This window comes from Neovison vison, chromosome 11 (assembly GCF_020171115.1).
Source record: "Neovison vison isolate M4711 chromosome 11, ASM_NN_V1, whole genome shotgun sequence".
In the NCBI taxonomy this organism is placed as follows: domain Eukaryota; kingdom Metazoa; phylum Chordata; class Mammalia; order Carnivora; family Mustelidae; genus Neogale; species Neogale vison.
The window spans coordinates 97,176,579-97,195,816 of record NC_058101.1 but is presented as its reverse complement, the minus strand read 5'-3'; the positions used below and the strand labels follow the sequence as shown (position 1 = coordinate 97,195,816).

The 19,238-nt window shown below is 44.3% G+C and overlaps 1 protein-coding gene across 1 annotated transcript; it reads right to left on the bottom strand.

The window, feature by feature from the left end:
• Positions 1 to 338: 338 nt before the first annotated feature.
• NEUROG2 (neurogenin 2) lies at positions 339 to 1,157 on the bottom strand. The gene has a single exon (XM_044225902.1). It carries the CDS (start codon positions 1,155 to 1,157, stop codon positions 339 to 341), a length of 819 nt encoding a protein of 272 aa, XP_044081837.1.
• Between the last annotated feature and the right edge of the window lie 18,081 nt (positions 1,158 to 19,238).

Sequence of the window (19,238 nt, the reverse complement as noted above, 5' to 3'; positions counted from 1 at the left end):
GAGCGTCAGTCCACTCTGCAAACTCTTTAGACATGCCACCTTCGTCGCTTTCCAGCATCTTTCTAGCCGTAGAAACGCCCCCCCCCAATTCTACCATCCTCTTTGACAATGAGCTCCATCACACCGTCAATAAATTAGAGACCATCTGAAGGAAGGAAACCCTTAGCCAAGGAATGCAGGAACAACCCAGGATTCAGAATGCCTACATCTGCCCCGTAAAGTGAGATGGTTTCCAGGGCATATAGAAGTGGGGACAGGAGAGGGGTGGGAGGAGGGCTTGGTCAGGGACAAGAACGGGAACCTACTAAGGCCTGGTGCGGGTAGCAAGGAGGGCAGTTCTAGATACAGTCCCTGACTACGGGGAGGTGAGGTGCGTAGCGGTGCTTTTCGGGAGGTGGGGGCTGCCAATAGTCCATGTCAGAACCCGCCGGGCTGGCAGGAGATAAAGTGCAGCTGTAGGGGGAGGTGGAGTTGGAGGACGCCGAAGAGGACGGCGCTGGGCTGTTGGTGCAGCTCCAGGTGGAGGCAGGCGACGGGCTGTCTCCGCTGCTGCTCAGGGAGGCGCTAGCGCCTCCCGGGCTGAGCAACACAGTCTCGGAAAAGAGCGCCCCCGGCAGGCCTCCGCCGCCGCCCCCGCAGTGGTCTGCCAGGCGCAGGGTCTCGGTGAGCGCCCAGATGTAATTGTGGGCGAAGCGCAGGGTCTCGATCTTGGTGAGCTTGGCGTCCTCGGGAAACGTGGGGAGGACCTCGCGCAGCGCGTCCAGCGCGGCATTGAGGTTGTGCATGCGGTTGCGCTCACGGTTGTTGGCCTTCAGTCTACGGGTCTTCTTGATGCGCTGCACCGTCTCGGCCGTCTTGGCGCCGCGGGAAACGGCTCGCGCCCTGGAGGGGCGCCGCTTGCACTCATGAACCAGACCCAGCAGCCGCGCGGGCCGGCAGCCCTCGGCTCCGGCCGGAGAGCCGCCCAGCCCGCCGGGCCCGACCTCGGCTCCGCGCTGCCGGCGCGCCCCGCCCGACGCGCCCAGCTCCTCCTCCTCCTCCTCGTCGGCGCTGGACGACAACGGGGTGAGGGCGGCAGAGGCGGGGGAGGCCGAGCCGAGCAGCACCAGCACGTCCTCTTCCTCCTTCAACTCCAAGGTCTCAGATTTGACAAACATCCTACCGAAGACAGCGGGGAGGGAGAAAGAACCAAACGAGCTGTAAATACAGAGGCCGAGGCACGTTCTCGGTGTCAGTGGGAAGTAGTCCTGCGCGCACCCGCGAGGACTGGTTCGGAACCGCGCCAAGGAAGAACGTAGTTAGGGAGGAAACCCCGCCAGTGCTCTCCAAACTCTTTGACAGCCCCTCGTTGTGATCCCGCCGCCAGCCAACCGCCCCCCCCCCCGCACTAGGCGGGCAGACCTCAGGGATGTGTGGAAGTCCGGAAAAGGACCGCGACCCCCGGGACAGATTGTACGCGAGCAAAGGGCATTCGGACGTGGTGAAACCGGGTGCCGGAAACACTCGGGCAAGCTGGAAGGCACAGGGAGGATACTTACGTAGTTCGCTCCCTAAATGAGTCTCAGGGTCGCTAGTACTTTGGCGTGTGCTGAAGCGATTCTCCGCGCCGCCGGGAGCGCAGCGCTGCGTCCTCCTCCTCGCTTGAAAACGGCGGCTCCGGTGCGGCTCCGCTGGGGACCGGTCCGACGGACGAGTTTGCCAGGAGCCCCGGCGGCCGCGGCGATCTGCCTGGGTCTCGTGTGTTGTGGTGGTGGTGCGTGTCTGTCTGTCAGTCAGTCCTCGGCCGTGCGGCTCCTGGCACGCGACTCCCGGGCACTCCAGTTAAAGCGAAGCTGCTTGTGGTTCAGTGGCTGCGTGTCTGGCACACGACTCTCCTTAAAACCCCTTATATACCACCAAGAAAACAATCAGATCTGCCCCCAGGGCCCCCAGCTCCCCCCCCCAACCCCGGGCCGCCGCCTCCTCCTCCCCTTGTGGCGACTCCCCCGTCTCCCCCGCTTTTCCCTCCCCCGGCTTATTCTTTTCATTGCATTATCATCATTCATTTCTTTCTCTTTCTTCACCCACTTCCCCCCTCCTCGGCCCCGCCATCCATCCTCCTCCTCCCATCGCCCCCGCCTCTTTTCCCCCTTGATCTAATCAGCATAAAATGGTTCTAAATCTCCTGTTGGAGCTCGAGGCTGCGGTCGGAGCGGCTGAAGCCGCGGTGGCGGCTTCAGCTCAAGCTGCGGCTGTTGTCGCCGCCGCTGCCCATTGTGATTGGTGGCTCGCGCTCGGCTGGAGCGTGCCGCTAATTTATTAATGAATGGAGGTCGCGAGGCGCAGCTGGCCAATCACGGCGCTCCGGACTCCGGGAGGCCTGCGAGCCACGCGCACCGGAGCCCGCTCCCTTTCAGCCGCTCATTAGGGGCCGGGGCGCCGGGGGCCGTTGGGGAGACCCAGGCTACCGCCCCCGCCCCCGTCCTTGCGACCGCACCCCCGCCCCCCACCCCCGCCCCGGCGCGCGCTCTCGCGCAGTACCCGGCACTGCCCCGCCTTTCAGCTCCCGGACCTCGGGATCCGAGGAATTAGTTAATGGGGGTCAGAATGCCGGGGAAAGCAGCTACCTTCTGGTGCTGCCGGATGCTTCTTGGCAAAGCCTTTTAGGAGCTGTATCAAATAGGAAATGGTTTTAAAAACGCAGTCATTTGGTTAAGGGGGGAATATGCAGTAGGGGTGGCGATTGTGGGCACGTGGTGGGCACGTAGGTTCCAGAGAGACTAGAGTGCGAGGGTGAAGGAAGAGGACGGTGGCGGGTTCATCGAGGGCGTCTCGTAGAAGGAGAGAGATCGAGTGTGGGAGCGGTTGATGGGCTTTAAGAGGACGTGAGAATAAAAGCGCTCACGTGTTAGAGCTGAAAGGACTCTCCTCATTTTACCTGTGACAAACTGGGTCTCCGGGAACTGACAGACGTTTTGTTTGTTTTGTTTTGGTTTTTTTTGGGGGGGGGTTTAACCCCTGTTTACCGCAGGGCCAGACAACCAGGTGACTCCCCGCGATGGTGGCAGCGAGCGGAGTGGGAGGAGCGGCCGACCTGCCGCTCCCGCGGGCGCCTGGGCCGCGCTGACATTTCCGTGACCTCTGCTCCGCGCTGGGGGGCGTTGTAGGGACAGGGGGCCCGTCCTTCCCATACTCCCGGCTTTTCAACGGGAAAATAGAACTGACGGTGGCTGGGCTTCGGAGGAAACTTGTTCTACATTGCTTGTCAGCCCTCCCTCTCTCCTCCTCCCTGCGCTCACGCCCACCCTCCTGTTGACGCAGCGGACTTTTCTGAGAGACGGCGCCGAGTCCTCAGAAGTGTGTGCTGGGCCGGGCAGTAGACTATGCTGAGTAGTGGCGATGGATCTGGACTCTGGTCGATGGGAGAGGACTCCATTAAGATCCCTTTTGCAAATTAAGTTTAAGCAAGGAGCATTTGGAATGTTGGGCGTTGAAAAGTGGCGAGACAAAAAGATAATTGTCTGCGGGTCTCTGTCTCATTCGGTCTGTAGGAATTGGAAACAAGTTTATTTGAGAAAAGGGCATGATGAAAGTGGTTGTCAGTGTTTTGGCATGGTTTTAATTTGTTTGATATTTTCTGCAGGGGTAAGCAGGATTGGAAAGCACAAAGTAAAGAAAATGAAAATTAGAATCCCACGAAAGAGACTTTTGCCCAGCTCAGCTCTACAAACTCCAGACTTCCTTCTGTCTCAAAATGATTTTAAAACTGCCACGATTTTCACTTTCCTCACTCATATTTGTGTTTTGCCTCTCCCTCCTTTTGAAAAATAAGTTCCCTAAATTTAAAAGCATTATTTCCTCCAGGTTACCTCCTCCATGTTTTCTGAGGAGCTTGATTTCATTTGTGAGAAGTGCAAAAAATTATCAAGAAGGGAGAGACACGTTCAGTCTCCAACATACAGCATTTGCCTCTCTGGCACTTCTTTGGGTCTCTGGTTCTAAATCATGAACCTGTAGAATCAGAATTTCATGAAAGAGTTGGATCAAGCAGAAGATGTGTTCCTAGTAAAAGTTACCAGAAGTGCCTAATGTGGTTGCATGTACACCTTAGCATTATTTCCCAGGTGTTGCTCGCTGATCCCAAACAAACATGTAGATACTCTTCACAGTCCCCCTAAAAGAAAGCCTTCAAGACTGCAGTGGATGCCAATGTAACAGAAAACAAAGAAAGGTTTATTTTAGTATCAGTAGAAAGGTACCTCCTTTGACAGTTGTTTTAATATTTTAGTTTGGCTAGAAGTGCTGGTTTAATCTGATAAAAAGATACTGGGGGGGGGGAACAGAATCAGAAACCAGTTTAGAAGAGGCTTAAAGGAAAGACTGATCAGTCTTGTATAACTGAACAGACACGGAGATCAAGCTGGGTCTAGTGCTTAGTTTGAGTGAAACACAATGCATTTCTTTAGTTGATTGTTAACAGCATTTGGGTGTATGACCCCCCCAGTTTTTATGTTCTCCCATGATTTTATGTTTTTATGATGCACCAAAAGGGTACATGTTTTCTATTGTCAAAATCCAAACTTCCTATACTGTCTACGAGAAGTTGATAATGCATATTTAAGTGTGTCCTATGCAGATATTTAGAAAAATAAAATATTGTTAGGATAGATTTCACATTTATGATTACAAATATTTCCTTCGAAAGGGAAAATTGTGCCAAGAAACTTAAGGTTGTACACATGTTCAAACACTGACATCAATCAACCTCTAATCCATGTAAATATAAAGATATCATGGGCATTACAGAATTTTATCTTTGAAATAAGGGCTTCTTTACTGTGCAAACTACAAGAGTTTCCAAAAAATTACCCTTTAGATCATCTTGGAATTCTAAGAATTTTAATTGTATATTTGTATTATAGCTTTTGAGAAAAGCATTCAGTAATAGAACACTTCTGGAAATATTTCTCACTATGAAGAATATTATTTTTAAAAAGAAAAGAAACAGCCCAAGAACAGTCTAACAACGCTAGTGAAATTCAGAAGCCGGCCGTTCGTACACAGTTGCAGAATTCTATTTGTTCAACATTTTGTTGGGTTTTGCTGAAAGAAAGAAATTTCGATTTGTACTCAGATTTGCGAGGACGTTACCAACGCGGAACATCCTTAGCTGGACTCTTCTAGCACTCTTTTAACCTAAATAAATTCAAGAGGCACTTGTGTGGTCTAAAAGATTGTCCAGATGAAACGAGGCTGAAATGTTATGCGAAGGGGGAGGGGAGAGTGTGAATAGCATCAGTGAGGTTGGTGACCGAGGGCCGCTCCTGTCCACTGCGTGAACTGTCCTGAAGGGTCAAACTGTTCATCTTCAGCCCTCTTTCAGTGTGCAATCCTACTTTAAGAGAACAAAAGCTCAAAGCAGGCAGTTATCAAGAAATGGGAGCACAATGATTTAAACTCATCCCTAAGCCTTCGAAAGAAAGGGGGTCGAATGCGTGTAGCCAGAGAAAAGTGAAGTAAGGGGAGGGGTGAAAGGGTGGAGATCTTTAGAAAGTCTTTGTTGCTTCTAAGAAGCTTGAACTTTAAGGCGACCCAAAAGCCCTAAAGTTTAGGGTAGGTGTTGCTGTGGGGCCATAGGCTACATCCCATCCACACTTCGACCTCACAAGTGGCCAAAGAGGACAATTGGTCTCCTCCCCAAACTCTTGCTGCGGCAGGTGAATGGGAGTGAGGGGGGTGGCGAGGCCGCGGCGGGGCGCGGGGCGGGGGGGGCTGTTCCCAGAGAATAGTAGACGGAAAGTTTGCCTGCGCAACGGGCCTGCCCCCAGTTCCCAGTAAATCACCCTGCTTGCAAGGAGAGGGTGCGTCTACTCTCTGGTTAAAGGACAGGATGACATGCCTGCCAAGAGGGGTTTGTACCCTGAGTCCCGACCCTCCGAGTGAGCTCTCAGAAAGGCGGAAAGATGGCGAGTACAAAGTTAGCCAATCCTGAACATCCTTAGTTTTTCCCTGGGGGGCTACCAACGCAGTTTCCAGAGCCGGGGGAGCCGGACTGGGAGAGATTAGCTTTCCCCGCCGAGGACTCCTTGCAATGCCAGAGTTCATTATTCGTGCTAACGAGCGCTGGGAGGTAGGGTGGGCTGGGATTTTTTGGCGGTCCTCTTCCGGGGAGCCAAGGAAGCCCGCAGAAGTAGCTGTGTAAACTCACGCCCCATCTTCATCGTGGACCCCTGCACGGAATTCTCGGTCTGCCCTGGTTTCCCCCTCGGATCGCGTCCGGGGAGGATTCCGCGTCAGCCTAGTCCGGGAGAGTTGCGAGCTTCACCGCGCCAGCCCTTCCCCCTTCCGTGCGCGCGTACCGCCGAGACATCCACGACACCGGATGCCAGGCGAGGAACACCGTCCCCCTGCCCCGGAGCCCCGCTGCCGAGATCCTTGCCCCAAGCCCGCACAAAGTGCTTTGGTGTCTCAAACCCAATATTCAGGAAACCGATCTTGACGCACAAGGCCGTCTTGGTGGTGACGAACTCTGCCCAGCAAGTGCCGTGAGGCTCCCCTTCTTCCGCCCCGGCCCTACCCTCTGTCTGCGGGCTCTGGAAAGGCAGCGCCCTGCAGGCTTCTCTTCATCCCTGATGCGACCCAAGTGCCCATCTTCTTTCCCAGAAGGAAGGAAATCACTGTTAGAAGATTTTGCCAATCCCCGCCAGCTTTCTGATTGTTTTCCTCAGGTAAGGGGAAAAGAACAGCCGGCCTGTGAATGGGGGCCTTGGGGGCCCACTAGTGAAAGAAGGCTCCCCCACCCTAGCCCCCTGTGCCTGCAAAAAGGGACATTGGCTATCCAGGGGAAAGTGCAAGAAAGAGAGCACTAATCGCTGAACCAGGAGACAAACACGATTACCAGCTCCGAGCCTTGAGTCAGAAAGTCTCATAGACTTTAAGATGTTAATCCCCAGCATAATCCTTCCTTTGGCGTGTAGGAATAGTGCAGCCACAAGAGTTGTTTTGTTATTTATATTGGCGTTTAATAAAACTCAGCCAGTGGTGAATGGGCTGCCCACTCTCCAATGGTAATTAATTCCCTATTTCAGTGACCCAATTGTCCTGGGACAGAGCGTTGGGCCCGTCCCGGTGCCCCGGTCCCCCTTTGTGCGGATACACGGCCCTCGTGCTTCAACAGCTATGGAAACTCATTCTTTTGATGTCATTCAAGGAGTTTTCCTTGGGCATCTTCTAAACTTCAAGGACCCTTTTCTTTCTCCGTTTCATGAAAAGCAGTGCGAGCTTGACCACCTCTGTAGAATTTAATGATTTGGTGAAAGGGCCCTTTGGGGTTTGTATAAGGAGTTAGACTGAGAGAAAGGAAATTTGGCAGCCTGCTCCCCAGCACGGACAGTACCAAACCTGGAAAACACAAAACTTATTCAGAGCAATGGATAAAGATCTGAAAGCTGATTTTTCCCCCTCTCCTTTCCCCGCTAAAGAAAAAACAAAACCCCTCCAACACCGAATTCTCTTCTGGAAAGAAACGTATTCTTTATTGTGACTGATATAGATGAAAAGGGGGAGATTGCGGTAAATAGATTTGCATCTTTAGGAGTTTCTTTAATCGTATCTTTGGGGAATAGGGTATCAGCTTCCCACTTTAAACCACTCATGCAATCATCCCTCCCTCCTACGTTCAAAATACACTTAACGAGCACCCAATGTGTGCCAAGTACTGTATCAACCTCTGGGAACAATGCGACGCCCAAGACGCGATTCCTACACCGTAAAGCTTGCATTCAAATTAGCAGGTAAAAAAAGAAAAAAAAATTAAGTCAGGAGACCTTGTGTTATATAGACAGTAAGACAGGGTAATAGTGTCAGGAGAGAGCGAGGCTACGTTTTGTTTGTTTTGCAGAGACCCATGGTATATTTTAAGAACCCAGCACCTTCGGGGTCGAGCCTTGTAGCTGATGTTATTCATGCTTTCATTCCCCCAAATAGTTCTCGAGCGCCTACTGTGTGCCAGGCGCCGTGCGAGACGCGGGGTACGCCCGGCGAGCGAACCAGACAGCTGCGGCCGGCTCGGTGGTTGGTCACGTCAGTGTGATAATGCCACCGCTGACACCGCGCTGCGCCGAGCGGCGACGGCCCGGTCTCCAGGCCGGGAGGGGGCGGCCGCGGCGCGCCCGGGCAGCGCTCCCTGCACAAGTAGCTCTTCTATGTCTTTATACGCACTTCCAAAAAAACTTAGCAAGTCACAGAAACAATACAGAATTCAACTAAGAAAATACAGAGTGAACCATATGGCCTGGGTGGCTCGAGTCGGCTGCATTTTCCTCCAAACAAAGAAGGGATTGAGAGTTGAAGGAAAGGAGAAAAAACCCAACTTTCCGGCTGATGAAGCTGTTGTCTGGAGGCAATGATCCCAAATCTGAAGGCTTTATTCCGGCTCCGACGGAGACGTGATATGTCATATGATTAGCATCTTTCATATTTACAAGAGTGGTATGGGCTGCCAGTCTTGAGAGAAAGGCCGGAGAAAGAAGGGGGCATATGCTGAAATGGATTTTGCATTTGAAAGAGAGAAAGGAGATCGGATAAATACACTTAAACGAGGATTTCGTTTTACTCCTGTTGAGTTCTAATGGATTGTTGATTGAGATTTTAGGGGCCTGGAACCGAGGTGTCAGCAGTAATTTAAAGAAGGCATTCAGTCCCCCAGCGCCTTTTTTCTCCATTTCCCCCTCCCACCCCTCCCACCGTCTCTCATTTACGCCTCCAAGCAGTACCGGGAGGCTTTTAAAACAAAACACAAAACAAGATCTCACTCGAGGGTGATATCCGAGGGAACCCGAACGCCGATGGGTTTGAGGAAGGCGCCCCCTACCGCCGGCCGCGCCCCCGGGGGTCATTCTCCCATCCTGTCACACCTAGAGTTTGCAGGTCGCGCGGCTGGTCCCGGAGAGCTGGGTGCGCGACGGGGTCCTGGCGCCCCCTGGCGGGACCACGGGGGACTACGACGGAGCCCCTGGTCCGCCGGCTGCAAACACGACTTTGGGCTGGGTATCACTTAGCAGTTCCTCGCGGTTCATCCTCTAGATTCTTCCATCTGGACTCGTGTTACAAACGCTTGGTACGGCTGCTTCGAACCATCAGACTCAAAATCGTCAGCGGTGTGGGCCTCGGAGTCGAAATAAACAAACAAGACACCCCCCGCCCCAGCAGTTGATAGCAGCCAAGTTTGAGAATAAGGGGGCCTAGGCCCCAAGACTTTTGAGGATTTCTCTATTCAACAGCTAGAAGTGATGCCAAGATGCAATAGACTAAGGGAAAGGCTTGGGTTCCAGACTGTTAAAAGGACTTCATACGCACTTACCAGGCATATGCTGTGTCTGTGTATTATGTAATGTGTGTAGATCAATGTTTCTCCTCACACACACAGAGCCACTTGCCAGATTCCTTCTCAGATTGCTTGTCATTCCCCTGGTATGTTTTTCTCTTCCAAATTGATATTCTATACACATTTTACCCAGCTATCACGCATGAGGGGAGAAGGGGCTATGAGGCACATGGGGCCAGTTGCCTTAAGCCCCATTCTCTGTATTCAGGTGCCCAAATTCCTATTTCTGCTCCCCATTTTTTTTCCTTTCCCACTATAATTTACTTGCCCTTAACTTTGTCAGGCAAATTGTGCATTTCCAAGTGTCAATGATAACTTAAGGACTTATACTTTTACACTTCACCTGTGAGTCTTATAAGCTTGCCGATATTTACCAATAATAGAGTCTGATTAATAAGTTATATTATTGTCACAATAATGAAATGTCATGCAGAATTTATAATATTTTGGACAGATATTTAATCATTAAAATTTAATGATGTAATGCTTAGTATTAACTCCAATTTGTAGACAACATGTATATCTGGATAATTGCAGGGAAATACAAACACATACATCCTGGAGAGAAAAATATTTATAGTGCAGTTTTTTTGCGCCATTGGGTAGTGTTTCCTTCTTTGTGTTTTACAGGTAAATTTGGGAACATTTATAATCAGAAATTGTTATTTACAAACCACTGGCCTCTGGAGACCTCCTTTGCCTTTTGTAGTTATACTGAATTTGAGATCAACACTTTCTCAGGAAATGAGTCATTGGAAGGCTTAAGGGAATGTTTTAGGGCTAACTGCATTGGTCATTGGGATAAATTGCTAGCTGCTCCCAAAGAATCACATAGTGTTTGGTTTCTTCTCTGAATGAATATTCCTTTGGTCCCAGTATCATGAAATAGGCATCAACAGTGCTTACCTTCCCCCACAGCGATGCTTGGAAACAATTCTTTTGTTCAAAATAAGCTAATTAAGAAGTAATGTCTTATTAAAATAACAGCTTTTTCCTTCCCTCTTATTCCAATAGCTCAAAATGATTTTTCTTCTTCTCATAAAATAAAATGAAATCAAATAAGATATACAGACTTTTGGGGTACGTGGATGGCTTATCAGTTAAGCCTCTGACTCTTGATTTCAGCTCAGGTCATGATACAGGGTGTGGGATTAAGCCCCATGTTGGACTCCATGCTGGGTGTAGGTGTGCTTAAGATTCTCTCCCTCCCCCTCTGCCCTTCACTCCCCCTCTAAAAAAATAAAAATAAAATAATACATAAAACATATTAAATAAAATGCCTACAGTCTAATAAGTCAGTAATACATTTCTTCGTTCTAAGCATTTGGCCAAGAAAGAATACCTAGTGATTTCAATCAGAATTTGGTAATTGGAAATTTATGGAGAAAGAAATCTATCTAGAGAACATAGAGTAAATTTAATCATTGTAGAGAACCAAGTCAAAATTTAAGTTAACATAGCATTCACAGAGATGAGGGCTATTAGTCACTTTTCCTCCTCTTTCTTTTTGTCAGTCAGTATTGATTACATAGTATGTAGTTTATAGCTGTGCCAAGGCTGTGTCAGATCAATATCAGTGATCTTGATAAAATTGTCTTCTAATGGAATTATTTCTTTTGCAGTTTTTTCTCCATTTCATCTTACTCCATATTTTTACGTTGCAGTGAACAGCCAAAAAAAGAGAGAGTGTTTTCTGGCTGATACTTGATGGAAACTGAGAAATTAGAAAATACTTCTTGTAGAGGGGTGGCAGACTTACAATGAGCTAGGCCTTGTACCAGGTAGCAACTTGAAATATATTATTTCATCTAGTGCTCACACAAATCCCAAGGAGGACATTATTGTTGTGACCATTTTCACAAACAAGGAAATTATTACCCAAAGGCACATATTAATTAAAAGTCAGGATCCCAGGCACAGAGTAGATCTGTCACACTGTGTATTCACACTTGAGGACTCCAAACCTACACCCTTTCCTTGAGAAATGAACAAAAGAACTATTTGAAACAATAATGACCGAAATTTCCCCCCGAATTGATACCAGACACCAGCCACAGATCCAGAAACCTCAGAGAATACCAAGCAGGATAAATACTCCACCCTCCCCCCAAAAAACCCACATAGGCCTATAACTTTCAAATTACAGAAAATTAAAGATTTTTAAAAATCCTAAAAGGAGGTGGGGTGGGGCACACCTTACCAGTAGAAGGACAAAGGCAGGAATTACAGCTGACTTGTCAGAAACCCTGTAAGCAAGAAGAGGGTGGAGTGCAATTGGGGTGTCTGATAGCTCAGTCAGTTGAGCTCCCAACTCCTGATTTCTGCTCAGGTTGTGATCTCAGGGTTGTGAGACTGAGCCCAGCATCGAGCTCCATGCTGGGTGTGAAGCAGGCTTAAGATTCTCTCTTTCCCTCTGCCCCATCCTTCCCCTGCTCACTTGCTCTCTCTTTCTCTCTCTCTCTCTCTCTCTCAAAAGGAAAAAGAAAAAGTGTACACACAAAAAAGCCCCACCCGCCTAAAATCCTGTTCCCTGAGAAGTTATCCTTTAATAAAAAGTGAAGGCGAAAAAAAGACTTTCTCAGAAAAACAAAAATTGGAGGATTTTTTGCCAGTAGGCCTGCCTGATCAGAAATGTTAAAAGAAATTCTTTAGAGAGAAGGAAAATAATACAGTTTAGAAACTCAGATCTACATAAAGTAGATAAGCATCGACTAAGGAATAAATGAAGGTAAAATGAAATCCTTTATTGTTCTTATTTTTAATTGAGCTAACAGGTAACAATTTGTTCAAGCTAATAATAACAACAATGTATTCAGTTATGTATACTTATGTGTATATATATGCTTATGTCTGCTTATATATAAGTGAAATGAATAAAAGCAAAGATATAAGGCAGGGAGAAAGGAATTAGGATTATTTTATTATTATAAGGTACTTGTACTACCTTAGGGTTGGTATAGTGTTATTTGAAAATGGATTTGGATTGGTTGTAAATATATATTGCAAACTCTAGGGCAATTACTAGAACAAAAAAAAAAAAAAAGAATACCTGATATAATAAGGAGGAAAAAATGGAGTCATATAAAATGTTCAACTAAAACCAAAAACAGGTATAAAAAGACAAGAAGACAAAAATAGGAATAAAGATAAAGGACAACGACAATAATATATATGTTAGATATTAATCCAACTATATCAACAATCACATTTTGAATGTCAGTGGTCTAACTAAATGCACTAATTAAAAAACAGGGTTTGTAAGAGTGGATCTAAAAACACAACACAACTGTATATTGTTTGCTGGAAAACCACTTTGAATATAGATAAATATAGATTAAAAATAAGTGAAAGGAGAAAAATGTACCATATTAATACTAATCAAAAGAAAGTGGGAGCAGCTATATTAAGTTCAGACAAAACAGACTTAAAAGTAATGAAAGTTATCAGGGATAAAGGAGAGCATTATATAATGACAAAGGGGTCAGTTCTCCAAAAGACATAACAATCCTTAATGTGTATGCACTAACAACAGAGCATCAACTTAAGGAAAGCAAAAACTGATAGAACTCTAAGGAGAAATAGATGAAACTATTATTATAATTAGAGACTTCAATACCCTCCTCCCTCAGGAATAGACAGATTCTGCAGGCAGAAAATCAGTAAGAACATAGTTGAATTCAACAACACCATCGATAAATTGGATATAATCAACATCTCTAGACTACTTTATTCAGCAATAGAATATACATTTGTCTCACATGAAAAGTTCATCAAGCTAGAGCAGATTCTGGACCATAAAACACCATAGCATAAAACATTAAGAAGTACAAAATCATACAATGTTTGTTCTTAGACCACAATGGCATTAAACCAGAAACGGAAAGATAAGAGAAGAATCCCAAAATATATGGAGAATAAACAACACCTTTTTTTCCCCCAGATTTTATTTATTTGAGAGAGAGAGAGAAAGCATGTACATGTGTATACATGAGGGACACAGAGAGAGGGAGAGTGAGAATCTCAGGCAGACTCTGGCTGAGCATGAAGCCTGACTTGGGACTCAATCTCATGATCCTGAGATCATGACCCCAGCACAATCAAGAGTTGGATGCTCAACCAACTAAGCCACCCAGGTTCCCCTAAACAACACACTTCTATATAACATATGGGTCAGAGAAGAAATCTCAAGAGAAATATTTTGAACTAAATGAAAATAAAAACATATTAAAATTTGTGGGATGCAGCAAAAACAGTGCTTTAAGGAAATTTATAGCACTGAACGCACATATTAGATAAGAAAGAGCTAAAATCAATAACTTAAGTTTCCACCCTAGGAAACTAGAAAAAGAATTAAATCCAAAGCAAGCAGAAAAAATATGAGAAGAATTAGAATAGAAATCAATGAAATTCCAAAGAGAAAGTCAGTAGGGTAAATAAATTAAACCAAAAGATGACTCTTTGAAAAGATCAATAAAATGGATAAGCTTCTATGCAGACTAAGAGAAAAAGATGGGGGACACAAACTACTAATATCAGAAATGAAAGCGAAAACATCACAGATCTCTTTTAAATGGGCCAATTCCTTGAAAGATACAATCTTCCAGAACTCATAGAAGATGCTCCACACCATATGTCACCAGTGTAATGTGAATTAAAACAACAATGAGATATCACTACACATCTACAAAATGGCCCAAATCCAGAACACCAACACCACCAAATGCTGGTGAGAATACGGAGCAACAAGAACTCTCATTCATTGCTGATGGGAATGCAAACGAGTATAGCCACTTTGGAAGAGAGTTCGGTAGTTTCTTATAAAACTAAATATGGGGGAGCCTGGGTGGTTCAGTCAACTAAGTGTCTGTCTTCCGCTCAGGTCATGATCTGAGTCCTGGGATTGAGCCCCACCTTAGGCTCCCTGCTCAGTGGGGAACCTGTATCTGCCTCTCCCTTTGCCCCTCCCGCTCCCCCTGCTTGTGCTTTCTCATGTTCTTGCTCTCAAATAAATAAATAAAATCTTAAAAACAACAGCAACAACAACTAAATATGCTCTTACTATATGATCCAGCAATCACACTGCTGAGTATTTATCCAAAGGAGTTGAAAACATGTCCAAACAAAAAACTGAACACACTGTTTATAGCAGCTTTATTCATAATTGCCAAAACTTGGAAGTAACCAAGATGTCCTTCAGTAGGTAAATAGATAAATGACTTGTGGTGCATCCAAACAATGGAATATTATTCGGTGCTAAAAAGAAATGAGCTATCAAGCCTGAAAAGACATGAAGGAATTTCAAATGCATATTACTAAGAGAAAGAAGCCAAAATAAAGAGTACATAATTATATAGCATTTTGGAAAAGGCAAAACTATAAAAAAGATCAAAGATCTGTGGTTGCTAGGGTTGGGGAGATGAATAGGCAGAGCACAGAGGATTTTTAGGGCAGTGAAAATATTCTGTATGATAATGAATATATGTCATTATATTATTTGTCCAAACCCATAGAATTAGAAGTACAACACCAAGAATAAACCCTATTGTAAACTATAAATTTGGGTGATTATGACATGTCCATGTAGATTCATCCTTGGTTAAAAAAAAAAAAAAGGTACCATTCTGGCAAGTGATGTTGACAATGCGAGGAAGGTTATCTGGGAAATATCTACACCTCCTTTTCAATTTTGTTGTAAGCCTAACTGCTCTAAAAAAGTCATTTAAAACAACAAAAGAGGGGCACTCAACTGGCTCCATCAGAAAAGCATGTGGTTCTTGATCTTGGGGTCATAGGTTTCAGCCTCAACTTGGGGATAGAGATAAATAAATTTTAAAAAATTAAAAAATAACTAAAACAACAAAAGATAAATTCTAAGGAATCTCCTTGAGTGTGGGGCAGGGGGCAAAGTCAAAGATATAGACAACATTTAAGGATAAAATACTTAGAGGATCAGTCCAAGAGTCCGTCATCTAACTGGCAAGTTTCAGAAAAGAAAAAAAAAAAAAAAAAAACAGAGAAAATACAGAAGGTGAAATTATCTCAGATGTGAAGGACCAGTGAACAGGTTTAAAACAACAAATACTGTATGTTCATAGAATATCACTCATAATTAAAAGGGATGCTGATATACATAATAACATGTATATACCTCAAAAACATGTTGAGTAAAAAGAGTTGAAAGAGTAGCTTCTGTATGAGTTGATTTCTATGAAGCTTTAAGCAGGCAAAACTAATCTATAGAGACAGAGTAGATCAGTGGTAACATGGGTGGGGACGGATTGATTTCATGCGATTGTTGTATGTTAGAGAAATCATTCTGGTGGAAGAATGACTGGAGACAATGAGTTGAAGAGCTGATTAGGGACATGAACTTCTGGGCACATGGGATCTGTGAGATCAGTTATCATAAATGTGTTCTGGCACCCAGCTGCACATTAGTATAATTTTCTCTAGAGCACCCAGCAGCCCAGGTGTGAGATATGGAAAAGGATGTTTGGAGTAATCAATCCATGGTTAGAGTTTTATCAGGTAGAAAAAAAACTGCAGCAAAGAGTCAATGCACCAAGGCAGTTGAACGTAATTAAACACGATGTTGTCTGGGCAGACAGGAAAAGATCAAAAGAGACCAATAGATTGGCAGACCAGTAAGGAAATAGGAGGTGAGAAATCATGATGAAGCCAGGAAGTACATATTGGGGAAGTGAAGGAGAGGCTGTGGCCAGTTGGAGACTGGAGTCATTTAGGGTGATGATAAATTCTGAGCAATTTTTAAAAGTATAGACAATATGGAATGAGCTCTAAGGTAATATCATTCAGTGAAAAAGGCAAGGTACAAGAAAGTGTGTATAGTAGACTATCGTGTAAAAGGGTAACACCATTGGTATTTATTTACTTTTATGTTAATAAAATATTTCTGGAAAGAAATACAAGAACCTTATAATACTGAATGACTCTGTGGAAGGAAACTGGGTAGCTGGGGGATACAAGGAGGAGGCAAACTTTTCACTCTACTCCCTTTTGTTCCTCTTGAATATTGAGTCATGTGCATGTCATTACCTATTCAAAAATATATTTTAAAGTAACAAAAGAAAGAAGGAAAAGGAAAACATAATGAATAAAAACAGAATACAAAGTGACGTATGTATGCTTCAAGTATATAAATTAGGCACATATATATATATATATAAACAAATATTAGATGGTAAGATAAATAGGCTCAGTTTGATTTGTTTAAAAACATAGAAGAAAATGTTTAAAAACAAGAAAGGAAAATACATCACCTGGACATTCCAGATTTTCGATTACTCAATGGTTAAACACTGAGCACCTATTGTTCTGGTGCTGGTCCCTAATTAGAAACGCAAACTATGGTTCTGAAGAGCCACTGACACTACAGTTATGAATGTAGTTCCTTTGCAATATGTTCTTTACTCTGTCCTTACTCCCTTATATTTAGTCAGCTTGCTTAGGCAGTATGCTTGGCACATGAAAGCAAGTCTTTTACAATAATGTCTAGATTCAGCCGTTACCCTCAAATGCTGTTCATTACACTTTGCCTGATGCTCTGATTTTGTACTCATGCGATATTTCCATGGGGTCTGGAAGGACATCGCTATCCATTCAAAACACTGGTAGGGCCTGTGATACCTAAAAAGAGTCACAGACACTTGGAGATGTCTTCTGGCATACACATGTGTCCACACAAACACACCCTAACTCATCTATGATGAAAGATCTGGCATCTTTTCATGCTGCAGAATTTGTTAACCATGTGTCTTCCCTACTGGTTACCCCTCTCCACACACAACCAGCTCTCTTCTATTTCTCAGTGCCTTACCTGGTCTTCAAATATTTGGCCTCTACCTCACACCCCAAAGCCTGATACTGACTCTAGGGATAAGGAACCTGAAAATGTAGGAAATCATGTATCTGAGCTCCCAACATCATTATGGCCATGATAGTTCTTGGTTTATTTAGAAGCATACCCTCCAAAAGAAGGGTCAAAGCGGCTGATTTTCTTACCTCAAGAATTCTGTCAAATTTCTCTATCAGGGAGAGTTTTAGCTTGTCCCACGTAGGAGCAGAGTGGTGTGTATAACTACTTCATCTCTACTCCGTGCTTGGGCTGTCAAATGAAACAAGTTGCCCATATGTGTTCCAGAATATTGAACCAGACTGCTCTCCATTGAATATAGGACCAGCCACAGATGCTCAATGAGTACACTGACTTCAATTGAACCAAACAATTCTTTCTATTCCCCAAAGCCACAAATCCATAATTCAGCCAATAAAAAAATGTACTCAAAATTTTTGTTTCAAAAGAGGTGACCTAAGACTCTCACTTAGGAAGTCTTCTCTTTACTGGCTCTTCAACCTGAAAGTTGACCACTTCCTGATTTTTCACACACACACACACACACACACACACACACACACACCCTCATTTACTCTAGTATCAGGACCAGATTTGCCTGTTTAGAAAGAAGAATAGGAATAAAAGTCAATAATTAAGAGACTAACAGAAGAGTTAAAAGATATCAACCTAAATATTATTTCAGGGTGAAAAGAACTCAGAGGCTTGCAGAGATATTTGGATTATATATTTCCTTTACTTTATAATCAACTCATGCTAATATAAACCAAAGACACAACTTGAGCTAAACACACATTTCACTCATGACTAATTACAAAGCAGGCATTTCAAATCAACATTGAGCTAATGTTTTTAGAATAATTATTTAGTTGTCAAGGTCCAATATCTGTCGAGTAAATCACCAATTTCCATTTCATTCTTATTTAATATAAAAAAATCAAATTAGTATAAAGCTATTTCACAGCTGCCTTTAAATTAAACCACAGTCAAGAGCATGCAGCATTTGGGGTTTGCATTGGCATTGCCAAAGCAAACATTTGTTTTGTTCAAATATTAAAGAAACTTAATAAAAGTTACATTTTACTGTGAAGTTTTAAGCTGGACTTCATAATCTCAGATTTTAACTTGTGCTTTTTCACAAGTGACTCAAATACTAAAATGTATATTTCTAAGGACAGGGGTCAGCAGCAGAGCAGAATATGAAATATTATTTCTAAATCAACTTTTGAAAATAAGAATTTTTAGAATCACAAGCTCAGCTCTTAAATTTTTTTGATGATAATCACTTTCTTGCATTAAGTAGCAAACTAGATCCTCTAGTAGCAATGTAGACCTTCAGAGACCTTCAAAGAGAAATCAGCAATCTCATTTCTTCAGAGTTTGGATGAATGCTTAAAAATGCAATTGCTGTCATAATCAATACCACATTTGGGACAAGACTGGGCGAGTTATGAAACATTTTATTTGTTCGCTGGCTCTTTTTCCTCCCAAACATAAAAGAATAGTTCATAGAAGTGGGTTGGTCATTTTTTATTGTAAAATAATTCAAGTAAGCAATTTTCTTCATCTTTAAATGAGTATTTAGTGGGGCACCTGGGTGGCTCAGTGGGTTAAAGCCTCTGCCTTCAGCTCAGGTCATGATCTCAGGGTCCTGGAATCGAGCCTTGCATTGGTCTCTCTGCTCAGTGGGGAGCCTGCTTCCTCCCTCCCTCCCTCTCTGCCTACTTGTGATCTCTGTCTGTCAAATAAATAAATAAAATCTTAAAAAAAATTTTTTTTTAATGAGTATTTAGTGACTTGGGTCACTGACATATTTTTTGAGTTGGCAAAAACAAACACTTCATTGCTGTTAATTATAATCAAGCCCTTGCTATTTTTCCATAGAGAATAAATAAATGGTACTTTGTTAATGTCAAAAACCATACAGCAAATGGGTTAACATCCTAACTATATGGGTAACATCCTAACATTATATACATGTTAGCAAAGATTGTGATCTCT

Coding starts and splice junctions, on each gene's coding strand:
- NEUROG2 (XM_044225902.1), bottom strand. CDS start 1,157: ATGTTTGTCAAATCTGAGACCTTGGAGTTGAAGGAGGAAGAGGACGTG.